Raw genomic sequence first — 13,437 nt, 5'->3', positions numbered from 1 at the left:
TCCTCATATGAGAGTTCAAGATCTCATTCAAATTATGAAAGATGTGGATTTAACTAAGTAAGTGCCGTGCTTTGCTCTTTTTTTGGGTTGTATATATTAGTACATCATGTGATGGTTTCACTAGTTTCATCTTTTGCTTTTTGGAGGGCACGTGAATATGATTGAAGTTGGAAGGTGTGTATGACTGCTCATTAGTAGTGGATGTGCTCCCCTTTTTTGGCTGTATATATCATATAATGTTAGTCATGACCTTGGATGTCAACACTTTTTGGGGTGTGTATATGATCACATCAAATGGGTTAGTGTGAACTTTCTATAACTGGAGATGGATGGCAACCTTTGACCAATTTATTGCTGATGGTACCAGTATTTTCCCTACTCTTGTTAGACCATATAGTAGCAAAGGTGGTATTATGGATCTTGGTGATTATATCATAGTCAAATGTATATCATCTGGATGCACAATTGAGAGGTAATTCATGTATCTAAATTGCCTGTGTACATTGTACATCACTGCCATGTTCCTACAGCATGTATATGGTTAACTATTAAATTAGTGTTTTTGTTTATAGGTAGGCGCAGTGGAATATTATAGTTCCAAATGAACTTGGTTCTCTTACTACATTGGTGGAGTAAGTGCATTCATGATTCAGCTCTGGGTTATGTGTCTTTAAGTTAAGCATGTTTTTTTTTAAGAAATTCTGATTTTGTTAAATGCTGGCAGGAAATAGAATATCAGTATCTGATCATTTCAAAAACTAAGGCACTGGGACCAAATGTACTGCTGGTAGTGTTGGTAGAAAGAGGTGTAGCTTCATGTTCGTTGACAAAGGAAACCTCTTTGGTGTTGAATGTTTGAAGGCTTGTAATGAGTGTATAAGTCTGTCATTGGGTGCTCTTATCTCTCTTTGTCAAAATTAAACGAGTTCTGTGTACCAATTTTTTTGTCAAGGTTGCATATCATATTAAAGTGACTTGTTGACGTGTATAAACTACTAATATTAATATTAACTTAGATGCTATTGTTTCCTTTCAGTACGATGAGATCATTTTCTTCTTAATTATGTCTGAGATTTGATATTGGCTATCCAAATCTACTACTATCTTTTACATATCAATGTATGGCATTAATGATATATATCACATCTAATGTATCATGGGGATCTATATTTTTTCTTCAGTGTATTTATATATCGTATATAAATGTTAGAAGCATTTATGATAATTTTTTTTTCTTTTCTTATAGCTCTCAAATTATGTGCATAGTTTGAATTTTCATAAAATAATAAGGATTACAATGGTCAATAAATAATAATATTTTTCCTATTTAGTATTTTGTTATTTTTATTTTCTATTGGAAGATAAAAATATGAAAGAATATCATTTATTTAATAAATTTTCTTTAAAATATATTTATTTTATTTTATTCAGGGTATTTAAGTCATTTTACAATTATATCTTCTTTCTTTCCTTTCCCTATCAACCAAATCAATCATGAGAAAAGAAAACTTTTCACTTTCTTTCCTTCCTTTTCTCTCAAACCAAACAACTCAAATAATCCTCTCACTTTCCTTTCCCTTTCTTTCCTTTCTCTTTCTTTCCTTCCACTTTTCTTTCCTCTCCCTTTCTTCTCTAACCAAACAAACCCTAAATATGTAGGATTCTATCAAAATTTGTATTTAGTTTATAAAAAGAGAAATGTGTACAAAATTCTATGATGGCCTCCCTGAATCAGCTTGGAGAAACTGATAATGTTGTCAAGAATATTATTTGGCATCATTGTGGAGGCCAAATAATCTTTAAAATTAAGGATATATATGTTTTTATTCCTAAGCTATAGCGAATTATTGATATTTTTCATTGAATCAAAATTTTATAGAAATAAATCTCTAGCTTATGAAAATGGACAAGTTTCTCTATCCTTAATGTTTTGATGATGTGTATTCACACTCAAAACCCACGTAGGTATATATGTGATGTGAAATTTCATATTCAATATAAAAAATTATTATATGGTCAATGTAGGGATTAAAATAATTTTTTCATCATTATCCCCTATCATGTTCGTTCCTCTCATCTTTGTCCTTTATTATCTTCTTCCATCTTTGACCCTTAAACTTATAAATACATAAATTTTTCCACATCATCATTTGCAACCCTTAAACTATAACCTATTGACCCATAAAAAACCCACAACCATCTTAATCTTGATTTCCTTCTCATTCCTCCTTCATCCTCAATTCATTAACTTAACCTAACCCAAAATCTAAGCATCAAACTAAATTAGAAACTGTGAATCTACCCCCATTTTCCTTTCTCCCCCAAAACCCAACAACTCCACTTCATTCCTTCTCTTCCCCTTTCCTCTTCTTCCCCCAAAGCCCTACACCACCACCCAACACCAAATCTACCACCACCTTTGCCACCCCCTTCCTTCTCTTCCCCTTATTCCTTCTCCTTCATCTATATTTTTTGAAGAAAAATAAATATAAACCTGACACCCCAAAACCCAGCATCACCACCACCACCTAGCACCACCATCACTTGCTCCACCATTTGCCCAACTTTCTTAATATAATTTTTAATGGTGATTGAAAAATTAAAGATAATTAGTAAGAGAATTAAAAGGTTTATTAGCAATTTAAATAGTAAAATTAATAAAAGTGAGGATATTAATGTACGTTAATTAGTTTATTAATGTACGTGCAAAAACTTAAGTGAGATATACTAACCTCATTTGGGAAAACAACTTAATTAAGCGCTTATTCATAAGTTATTTTTAAAAATTTATTAAAATAAATTGAAAATAAGCTATATATATATGCATAAGCTCTTTTTCATAAGCTATCTTGAGTAGCTTATGAAAATAAGCTCAAAACAGCTTATGTAGGCTATAAGCTATTTGCATAAGCCCTCTCAAACACTTAGAAAACGCTTATGCTATCAGCTAAGTTCAAATAAACTCTTCTAAACGGGGCATAAGGAGATATCTTTGTTTATGTTAAAACAAAAAATGAATTGGACTGATGAAACAAATTTTACCAGAGCCCAACAAATGCCAAGTGCATAGAGATGGCAAGAAAACCCAAACCCGCGGGGCCCAACCCGAAATTTCGGGCGAAACCCGATTTCTTTGGGTTTGGGTTTCACCCGAATTTTAAAACCTGTTTGGGTTTGGGTGTGGGATTGATTAAACCCAAACCCAAACCCAAACTCAAACCCGAATTTGTGGTTGTTTTTGTTATTTTGTTATATTATTTGTGGTTGTTATTGTTTGTTGAAGACTTCGACTGAGAAGTTTAATTAGAAAAATATTGAAGAATGAAATTTAATTAGACATTTAGAATTGAGATGTTTATAAATCCATGAATTAGGTTGTTTATCAGCTCATGTTCATGAACTATAATTTTTCCTTTGTATTGAAAAGATGATGAGGTTTAAATGTTTAATCAGCTTATGTTCATGTTATTTTCAGATCGAGTTTTTCAGTTTTTTGCGGGTTCGGTGCTCACATCGGGTTTTGGGTTTGGGTTTGGGTAACTCGAAACCCAGGGGTTTGAGTTCGGGTTTAACTTTTGCACCCATATTGAGTTTGGGTTTAGGGGTTAAGTTCGGGTTTGGGTGTGAGAATGACCAAACCCGCACCCACGAGGCCCATTGCCAACCCTACAAGTGCACACCTCATGGTCCTTAAACCACGGCCACGAATCCTGGAACCCTCGACCAACTTGCCGCGCCCACCAGCCCTATCACTCTAGGTTACCAAATAACCGAAAGCCCATTCCCCAATCGTCACTCAATCCCCACCGCACAACTAATCACACCATCCAACCAACGGTCCAGATCCCCGCATTATCCATCACGCACGGTACCAGATGTAACAGCAGCATGACATGCCATGGAGCCGCACCATCACCATCTTCTCCACTGATATAAACCAAGCACCCTTCATTCGGTTCCCTACTTCGAAATTCCACTTCTCAAATTTCCCCCAAAAACCGAAGAAGCAGGGTTTCAATCTTCTTCACTGCAACGAAGCGGTTAATCTCCATTTCAGGTAACTCTGAAAATCTCAACCACTCTCGATTAGGGTTTAGCGTCTCAAACCCTAGCGATAGCTATTTGCTCAATTTGAAATGCTGTGTTCTGATGATTTCTGCTTCAGATTCTTGCTGTTCTTGATCTTGCATTACGAATTATTTGATATTTGTGAGATTTGTGCAGTTCTAGCACTCTTGAACTAGTTTTTGATTGATTTTTTGGTTTCGTTTTGTTACAGTATGGGAGATAGTGAGACAGTAGTTGCTGATGCATCTGCGGCGGAGGCGTATGCTGCTTCTGCTTCTGCTGGACATGCTGACACCGTCATGGATCCTGTTCCTGAGGCTGGTGCTGCTACTGGAGAAGCTTCTCAGGCTAATTCTGCTTATGGATATGGTGAGGGGAATGTGTATGCTAGGGATCCTAATTCCGGCCAGTTGGGTGGAACCGGTGATTCCAAGCAAGCTGCTGGAGTTGTCGATGCTAATGAGGCTGGAAATGCGGCTGCGGAGAATAGTGTAGTTCCTGAATACAACTCAACTGCAAATGGCAGTGTAGTGACAAATGCTGCGGGACTTGAAAACGGGAACGCGGTGGACAATGTTGATGGGTCAGCTGATGAGAAACAGCTTGCAGATGGTTATGGTATGGTTTTCTATGCTACCTACATATGTTGAATCTGCGAGTAAAGTTGTCCCATGTTAACTGTTGTTTACATTTTGTAAAAACAAAAAAAACAAGAAAATGAATAAACTGGAGTTCAATGATGGTGCAGAACTTGTAGGTGTATAATCAAGAGTCACAGTTTTAGTTGTTTATTAACTAGCGTGTATTTAATTAGTGTTGCATGCTATATTTTTCTGTTTCGGCAACTAGTGATTTTACACCATAATTGATAGAAAAGAAAAAGAAGAGATGTTATATCTTCAATGGGAGGAAGCATTTTTTCATGCAAAGAAGGTGGATTTTAAGGCTGTATTGAATATCTGGTCTAGTTTACATGTTACTATCAACAGGATTGTTTGTAGCCAGCATCATAGGACTAACAGAATAGTTATATAATGTAATTTCCATTAACTTCAGTTTCAAGTGACTTAAACTTATGACATGGATCTCAATCATTGATATGATGAATTAGCTTATTTTACACATAAATAACTTTGCATCTTTGAAGAATTCCTTTAAAAGGTGTACTAGTTCAGGATGACTTATGAATTTCGTTTCATAGTTTGGAGAACATATATATTTTGAGCCACTTCTGCAACTTTATTTCTCTCATTTATTGTAAGAAATATAAATTGATGCTGAAACTATACTTTTCAAGGATGTCGTTTTTTCTTGTTTTCAATTTTTAATGAACATGATGTAATCAAACCTAATTAGTGATTTTACCCTATTCGTTTTCTCACTGTTAGCAGCTGCCTTGTCTGCTGAAGAAGATCGACTGTGGAATATTGTTAGTGCTAATTCTTTAGATTTTACTGCTTGGACTGCCTTGATTGAAGAGACTGAGAAGGTGGCAGAGGTATGTTTTATTAACCTGTATTTTAGGATTTGAATTATCTGTTGGGATGTGTTAATATCTGTATATTTCAGCTTTGGTATTGACTGGTAGAATTGGATATGTCTATAACGATTAACAACATTGTCAACTTCAGAGATTTATGATGCAGCATCTTGTTTGAATGTCATTTGTGTATAAATTGATGTGATTACTTTTCTTTTTCTTAGGGCAGAGTTGGGTGGGTGGACTGTTAATCTAGTCTCTCTTTATTAGGTTTTGTTGTGATTCAAGCCTGATTCAGCCCAATGGATGTGATGTTTCCTCTTTGATAGTTCTCTGATAATTTTGTTCATCCCGTTACTCTTTAACAATAAGGATGAGGCAATATTACATGGACGGATTTAAATAACTTACTGGTTCTCTATGTTCTCAGATTAGTTAAAATATGACATGCATGCTATTAAAATGGTACATATTATGTTTGCAAAGGCATAGACAATCTGTATTTATAAATATATGTTTCATTTTGTAGTCTCAATTAAAAATGTCTTTAATGTATTTTCATTTTATTGGGCAATTTCTTCGGTGTTTGCTTTTCCCAATTGATATTGAGACAACAAAGTTCTTGGGTTTGTAGCATTTCAGAAAAAATATGTTCTGGTAATTGTACCACATGACATCCTTTTTTCTAGCTTATTTTGTGAATGGTTAATATTCTGGCAATTATATTTTTATTTAACATTTAATGTTATGAATTTTATCATTGTTCTCCATGTATTTGAATTCTGATACTCTTGAAGCTCATTTGTTAATAATTTCCCTATTGAAGGACAACATCTTGAAGATTAGAAGAGTCTATGATGCTTTTTTAGGAGAATTTCCTTTGTGTTATGGTTATTGGAAGAAATATGCTGACCATGAGGCACGTCTTGGCGCTGTTGATAAAGTTGTTGAAGTGTATGAGCGTGCTGTTCAAGGAGTTACATACTCAGTGGATATGTGGTTGCATTATTGCATATTTGCTATAAGCACATATGGGGATCCAGACACAGTTCGTAGGTAATGGATGTTTCAGTATTTGTTACATTTTTAGTATGATATTATTTTCTATTCTCTAGGCTCAGCTGTTCCTTGCCTGCTTTCTAACCTAATTTCAGAATACGTGCGACAGTGATATCTCCCTTTTATGGCGGAAAAGCTTTGATGGGATTGCATGTCAGAATGCTTACCATTCTGATGTTTGAATCCTTGGTTTTGATTCCACTATAAGTGGTAGTTGAAATTTTTAGAATCATTTTCCCCAACATACTTTTCCATTAAGTTCATAGTTCTGTAGTAGGGTTCTTCCCCCTCCCCTTTCCTGTTGGAATGGTGGCTGTTTTTACCTTTGACAATTTGAGGTGCATCAATTTGCAAATTGCTGCTGGAAGATCTCGTCTGGTTAAGGGCTAGATGGCCTCTATGACTGCTCCATTTCTCGGACATAGTATGATTTTTTGCAGGAAGGTAAATGCAGCGTTTGGATGTCTTATATGATGTTACGAGTGATTTGTTTGTTCCCCTTGAACACTAGTGCTGCTGTCTCCCACACATGGATGTGCATTAGTCTATAAATGATCTAGTCACACATGTTAGCCATAACTGTATGTTCATATATTTCAGGCTTTTTGAACGAGGATTAGCTTATGTTGGAACAGATTATCTTTCTTTTCCTCTTTGGGATAAATACATAGAATATGAATATATGCAGCAAGACTGGGCCCGCCTTGCCATGATCTACACCAGAATATTGGAGAATCCAAATCAGCAGCTGGATCGGTATTTTAACAGGTGATTTCTTGTTTTGATTTTATTACCCTCCCCTTTAGTTTAATTATTATTGTATTTTGCATGTATGCTCTTTTCTTACATTTTGTTTGGGTAATATGACTCCTTCATGGAAATGGTGTCGCAGCTTCAAGGAGTTAGCTGGCAGTCGACCATTGTCAGAATTACGGACTGCTGATGAAGCTGCTGCAGTGACAGGTGTTGCTTCAGAGGCTACTGACCAACCTCTTGAGGGAGAGGACCGTCCTGATGGTGCAGAGATTTCTCCTAAACCTGTAAGTGCTGGCTTAACAGAGGCAGAAGAGTTGGAGAAGTATATCGCCATTAGAGAAGAGCTGTATAAGAAAGCTAAAGAGTTCGATTCTAAGATCATTGGTTTTGAAACAGCCATCAGGAGGCCCTACTTTCATGTACGGCCCCTCAATATTGGAGAGCTTGAGAACTGGCATAACTACCTGGACTTTATAGAAAGAGAAGGTGACTTAAGCAAGGTAACTGAGTTGGTTTCTTTTAAGTGTGCATACGCTTCCTAGTTTTTTTATCTTACTGATTGACTTACAGTAAGTAATATCTGCTGTATCATATGTTTTATTGGCTAATCCCTTGGATGAAGCAACTTTTTAATCGAGAAATTGAACTGAGACTAAAGCATGGGCCTTCAAATTGGTTTCTTGAGGCTAAGTACTTCAAACCCTAATTTTTCAGTGGACATTCTAGGTTCATCATGTGTTTGTGAAAGTTCATTCCTTTTAAATTGCGAATGTTATGCATGCAGGTATCTTCTAATCTTCCTAAACATCTGTCTCAGGCAAGGAGGGTCCCTCATTTCATATTTGAGGGGCCTCTCTGTCCCGCTAAGGAGTATTTCTTAATGCTTTGTGTTTTCCTTATGTTCTATATTCTTGATTTTTGCTTGTGTATATATATCATAAGGGACATTTTTTACGATATTTTTTTGTTGTGTGAATCAGATTGTCAAGTTGTATGAGAGATGTGTGATTGCATGTGCCAATTATCCTGAGTACTGGATACGCTATGTTTTATGTATGGAAGCTAGTGCAAACATGGATCTTGCAAATAATGTGCTTGCTCGGGCAACCCAAGTATTTGTGAAGGTAATTTCATTTAAATACTAAAGCTGTAGGGCTGGAAATCATTTGCAACATTTTAACTTATCTTCTTCCCTCGAGTTTTTAAGCATTGAAGTGAAAGGGCTTCATATATAGTGGACTCTGGTACTATTTTCTGCTGTACCAAAAAAAAAGTGGACTCTGGTACCTAGCCACTTGTTGCTATGTTGCTTTTTACTCAAGCTAACTACTGGACTCCTACTGAGATAATAGTTAATGGAACTTGAATTTGTTTGATGTTGTACCTTAATTATCTTGTTTGTTTGCCATAATGCAGAGACAACCAGAGATACATCTATTTTGTGCTCGGTTCAAGGAGCAGGCGGGAGATATAGCTGGTGCTAGAGCTGCGTATCAACTAGTGCATACTGAAACTTCTCCTGGTCTTCTTGAAGCAATAATAAAACACGGCAATATGGAATATCGACTGGTATGCCGACTTATGCAAGTGTTAATAGATTGTGGCTTAATTTAAGTTAAATAGCTTAACACAGCATTTCTATTCCTTGATAATTATTACAGGGTGAGTTGGAGGATGCATTCTCGTTGTATGAACAGGCTATTGCCATTGAGAAAGGAAAAGAACATTCACAAACATTGCCAATGTTGTTTGCTCAGTATTCTCGATTTGTTTATTTGGTATGTTTGACTACAGATTTGTGTCCAAATGTCCTTCTGGTCCTTTGTTCTTAATTCATGCTTGTCATTGGTTGAATATGTATTCTAATTTTTTGTTGGCTTTGTTTCATCAATTTATACGTATATTTTAATTTTAAGTTTTCTCATTGGTTTTATAAGATGATACTTACAGTTGCATTGATGAAAGTTGGCTACATTTTTTGTTAAGCTGTCTGCATTCTGTTAAATGATAATGATCTTGGGCGTAATGTGCTTCTCATTTATGTCAATAAATAAAGCATGCAAATGGCTATTGAAAAGAAATATGAATCATAACTTAAAATTTAGCATGACTATTCTTTTATGTTCGAACTGTTTTAGTTTTAGCCCTCCGGTTGTGTTACTATATTGTACTGTGTTGTGTGGTAATTGTCTTCCGTTTTTCTTGATATCCTTCTGTATCGTTTTGCCATCAGGCTTCTGAGAATGCAGAAAAAGCAAGAGAGATTCTAGTTGGGGGGCTTGAAAATGTTTCTTTGTCTAAGCCACTACTTGAGGTCAGTCCCTACCTCTTTAACTATAAATGGGTTTTAACTTTCCTTACGTGATACTGTTGGAGATTCTTCTCTTTTTTAATTCCATGTTCTATACAGGCTTTATTGCATTTTGAGGCTATTCAACCACAGCCTAAGCGAGTTGATATGGACTTTCTGGAGTCATTGGTTGTCAAATTCATAGTGCCCAATCCAGAGAGCCCTACTGTAGCAAGTGCTGCAGAGCGTGAGGAACTCTCCAGCATTTTTTTGGAGGTGATTCCTTATAATAAGGATGTTTAAATGAGTTTCCTTGAGGAAGAAAATATTTTATTGCGTGTGACTGTGTTTTTTTTTTTTATAATTGTCCCATGGAAAGACCCTCTGAATGCTTATTACCAAAAAATTTGTTTTTGAGAATCCAGCTGGGTTGATTGTTCCATGGAATTGGTTCTATTGAGTAGGTTAAGGCTAAGTTGATATGATAGAGTATTGTAAGGGACACTTCACTCACATCCCATTAAACAAATAAACAACCTATTAAAACAATCTACCTATACCTAATCAATGGTTGTGGCAGGTGTGAATCATGATCTATAGTTAGATAGTTATATGGTTAATGATGGGTAAATTTTGGCTAAATAAAGTGACCCAGATGACATGCATGGATGGTCAAATTGGTTTTAGTTAACTTTAACCTTGACTATCCATGTTAGATTGGATGGTCAAGGTTAGCTACTTTCATACTTGATATGCTTCCAGTTGATATGTAACTTAGCTGTTTGAACTGATTCCATAGAAAAAAAATTCGTGTGTATCTTGTTATAATTAGTTACTCTGACCTACTTTTAATAAGATTCTGAAATGATTTAACATTTTAGGCTGTGCTGATTCATTTATGTATTGGGTTATAATAAGCTAAAAGGGTGTGCAGACAATTTAGCAGTGACGAAATGTTTCAACTTCCCTAAGTTTTACCTTTGTTTCTACGAACACTCTTGCAAGTTGCAATGCTGATAGATTTTTAATAGCTTCATCAAATATGCATGTGATTGGTCGTATATGTCTTCGTATTGTTTGGTTTTATTTTTAACAGCCTTAATTTAATACATTTTCTACATGGTACACCTATTTAATGGTTTTTATTCTGATTTCCAAAGACCTGTGATGTCTGAAGATTGTGTCTCTTACCCATGGACTTTCTGTTGACTTTCCAGTTTTTAAATCTCTTTGGAGATGTTCAATCTATCAAGAGGGGCGAGGATAGGCATGCCAAACTTTTCTTGCCACATAGGAGCATGTCGGAGTTGAAGAAACGTAGTGCAGAAGATTTCTTAGCTTCCAACAAAACTAAAGTCTCAAGAACTTATTCTGTTCAGTCACCTGCTCAATCTGTGATGGGTGCATATCCCAATGCACCGAACCAATGGACTAACTATGGAGCACAACCTCAAACTTGGCCAGCAGTCCCACAAATACAAGGACAACAATGGCCTGCTGGCTACAACCAGCAGGTAGATTATCGTTTTCTTTATTTGCTACAACCTGGAAGAAATTGTTTTACATTTTAGCAAGTCTTTCAAACAATGCAATGTTAAACCACTTCTGTGTCACACTTACTAATTAGTAAGTAGTAATTGTTCAATACTAACCACTTCTGCAGTTGTAATTAAAAATGGACGTGGACACCCAAGATGCAACACATTTCTATTCCGTTGAATTGGAATTTCTGCTTCATAAATTATGATGAAATGGGTTGACTGCTCCTTTGATTTAAATATACCTTGTACCCACATAAGACATCTTCCTGCATCTTTATTTACATGTCAAGAATGTGCTTCATTTATGCTATAAGCTTTACAGTACTGAAATGTCATATATTCATATCGTTGTTCAGGAGTAAACAATTTTTGTACTTGTGTTATTTGTTTGTCATGGTTTATGTGTGTATTCTATTATATGTACTTACATATGCAATGCATTGATGAAGGTGTTACTTTTAATCCATTATTTAGTTGCTTTTTAACTGAAACTTTTGTGGTCATTTTTGTCATCATTTTATCCCCTTTATGTACTGGTCGATGAATTCATATGTTTCTAAGTGATTCATTCTGATTTGATGCAGGCTTCCTATGGGACTTATCCTGGATATGGGGGCAACTATGCAAACCCGCAGTTGCCTACGTCAGTCCCACAAAATACTGCTGCATACGGAGCTTATCCTCCTGCATATCCTGTACAGGTATAAAGCAGCTTCAGCTCTTCAGTTATAGTGATTATTTGGCCCGATATGTTCTGTGATCAGTGGTTTCTACAGTTGATTATTTCCCTACCGTAGAGAATCTCTTTAAGCATCATAGTTTAACTGCACGAACACTTGTTATGCATTACTCCCTCCGTTCCACAAAGTTTGTTGTTTAAGGTTGTGGTACAAAGACTAAGATGACAATTATTAATAGTATAATGTTACTATAGTACCATTATTTAATTTTACTAGTACTAAGTGCAACAATTAAATTTTACTTGAATAGAGAAGAATCTAGTTAATAGAGAAGAGTTGTAGTTGGTTGATATGAGAGGTGATAAGTGAGAAAATTTATTAAATGAGGGTATAGTTGGAAAAAATTAGCAAAAAATGCATTGGTTTTCTAAAACAACAAACATTTTGGGATATTAAAAGAAGGTCTAAAACAAACAAACTTTGTGGAACGGAGGGAGTATTTCGCAGTTGATATCTGACTTTTCTAACTCTGGCTGTTTCATTTCTAAACATTCTGCTGATGCTGAGCATTCCGATTTGTATCTAATGTTGATTCTTGTGCCTGAATTTCAGCCTGCAGTTCCTCAACAGACTTACGTACAACCTGTCGCAGCTCCTACACAGCAACCCGCTGCAGTTCCTCAGGCCTATTACGGGAGTTACTATTGAGCAGACATGAGATGGCGCCACTGTTTTGCTCCCTGTAATTTCCCCCTCTATTATATGTAGTTTTGTGTTAGGAATTTTGGAGCATAGATGCAGTGTAAGTCACTCGAGTTTAGGAAATCATTCTGTCTGACTCAAAACTCGAGATTATTTGCAGCATTAGACATTTTATTTGTGTTCTTCCTTTCACTGGTCAATGCTGATCTTTTCTGCGATACCTTAGTAACTGGACACCGTATTTTAATCTTAAAAAAGAAATTGTTTGGATCTTTTTTGAAATTAAGAATGTTTAAAATGTAGATAAAATTCAATAGAATATTGATATGGAAAAAACCACTGAAATATCCCATTGAATAAAACCTGATACAAAACTGAATCCAAAACAGGGTATTAAGGTAGATAATAGGAATTATAAAATGGCTGAAATATATGTATCATGGAATGTTGAAGAATTAGTAGTAAAAACTAGACAATAGAAAATGATTCTCGAAAGATACCCCTCTCCACTAACAACCCCTATATGTTCCCACGTGCCTTGCCCACAAGACATTTCATTTCTCAACAACTGATTCATCATCATCAACATCTTATTTATCTTCATCATTATCTTCAACATCTGATTCATCGTCATTATCATTATCATCTTCAGCAACAACCCAAAATACCACACCCATCATAACCCATCTTATTCTTCAAACTCAATTTTCAAAACAAAATCAACAAAAAAGCACCCACGATACACCCAATGTACCTAGCCTATATCACATTGCTTCAACCTGCTCAATCGCCCACGTATTGCACAACCCTGATATGGAGAAACTGAAAACAGGGAAGCAAAAATTCAGGCATGTGAAAGGT

The 13,437-nt window shown here is 35.7% G+C and overlaps 1 protein-coding gene across 4 annotated transcripts; it reads left to right on the top strand.

Annotated features, from left to right (window-relative positions):
• Positions 1-3,878: 3,878 nt before the first annotated feature.
• LOC130730493 (pre-mRNA-processing factor 39-1) lies at positions 3,879-12,796 on the top strand. Of its 4 annotated transcripts, XM_057582519.1 has the most exons (15): positions 3,879-4,057; positions 4,280-4,686; positions 5,460-5,566; positions 6,375-6,604; positions 6,703-6,756; positions 7,208-7,375; positions 7,500-7,863; positions 8,344-8,487; positions 8,780-8,932; positions 9,025-9,141; positions 9,597-9,677; positions 9,774-9,929; positions 10,871-11,167; positions 11,779-11,895; positions 12,487-12,796. In XM_057582519.1, the coding sequence occupies exons 1-15, from the start codon at positions 3,894-3,896 to the stop codon at positions 12,580-12,582; spliced, it is 2,655 nt and encodes an 884-aa protein (XP_057438502.1). In that variant the 5' UTR covers positions 3,879-3,893; the 3' UTR covers positions 12,583-12,796. The 4 variants fall into 4 exon arrangements, with proteins under 4 accessions (XP_057438502.1, XP_057438500.1, XP_057438499.1 ...); XM_057582517.1 differs by lacking the exon at positions 6,703-6,756; XM_057582516.1 differs by lacking the exon at positions 6,703-6,756 and having other exon boundaries at positions 5,457-5,566.
• Positions 12,797-13,437: the final 641 nt, after the last annotated feature.

The sequence above is a fragment of the Lotus japonicus genome, chromosome 1 (assembly GCF_012489685.1).
Source record: "Lotus japonicus ecotype B-129 chromosome 1, LjGifu_v1.2".
In the NCBI taxonomy this organism is placed as follows: domain Eukaryota; kingdom Viridiplantae; phylum Streptophyta; class Magnoliopsida; order Fabales; family Fabaceae; genus Lotus; species Lotus japonicus.
Note: the sequence above shows the minus strand (reverse complement) of the source record. Positions and strands in the feature narration are given on the sequence as shown.

What these genes read in the sequence shown, in the direction of transcription:
- LOC130730493 (XM_057582519.1), top strand. Translation starts at nt 3,894, where the DNA reads ATGCCATGGAGCCGCACCATCACCATCTTCTCCACTGATATAAACCAA. An exon ending in GAGAAGGTGACTTAAGCAAG is followed by an intron (nt 7,864 to 8,343) that starts GTAACTGAGTTG and finishes TGTGTGAATCAG; the next exon opens with ATTGTCAAGTTGTATGAGAG. An exon ending in CTCCTGCATATCCTGTACAG is followed by an intron (nt 11,896 to 12,486) that starts GTATAAAGCAGC and finishes CCTGAATTTCAG; the next exon opens with CCTGCAGTTCCTCAACAGAC.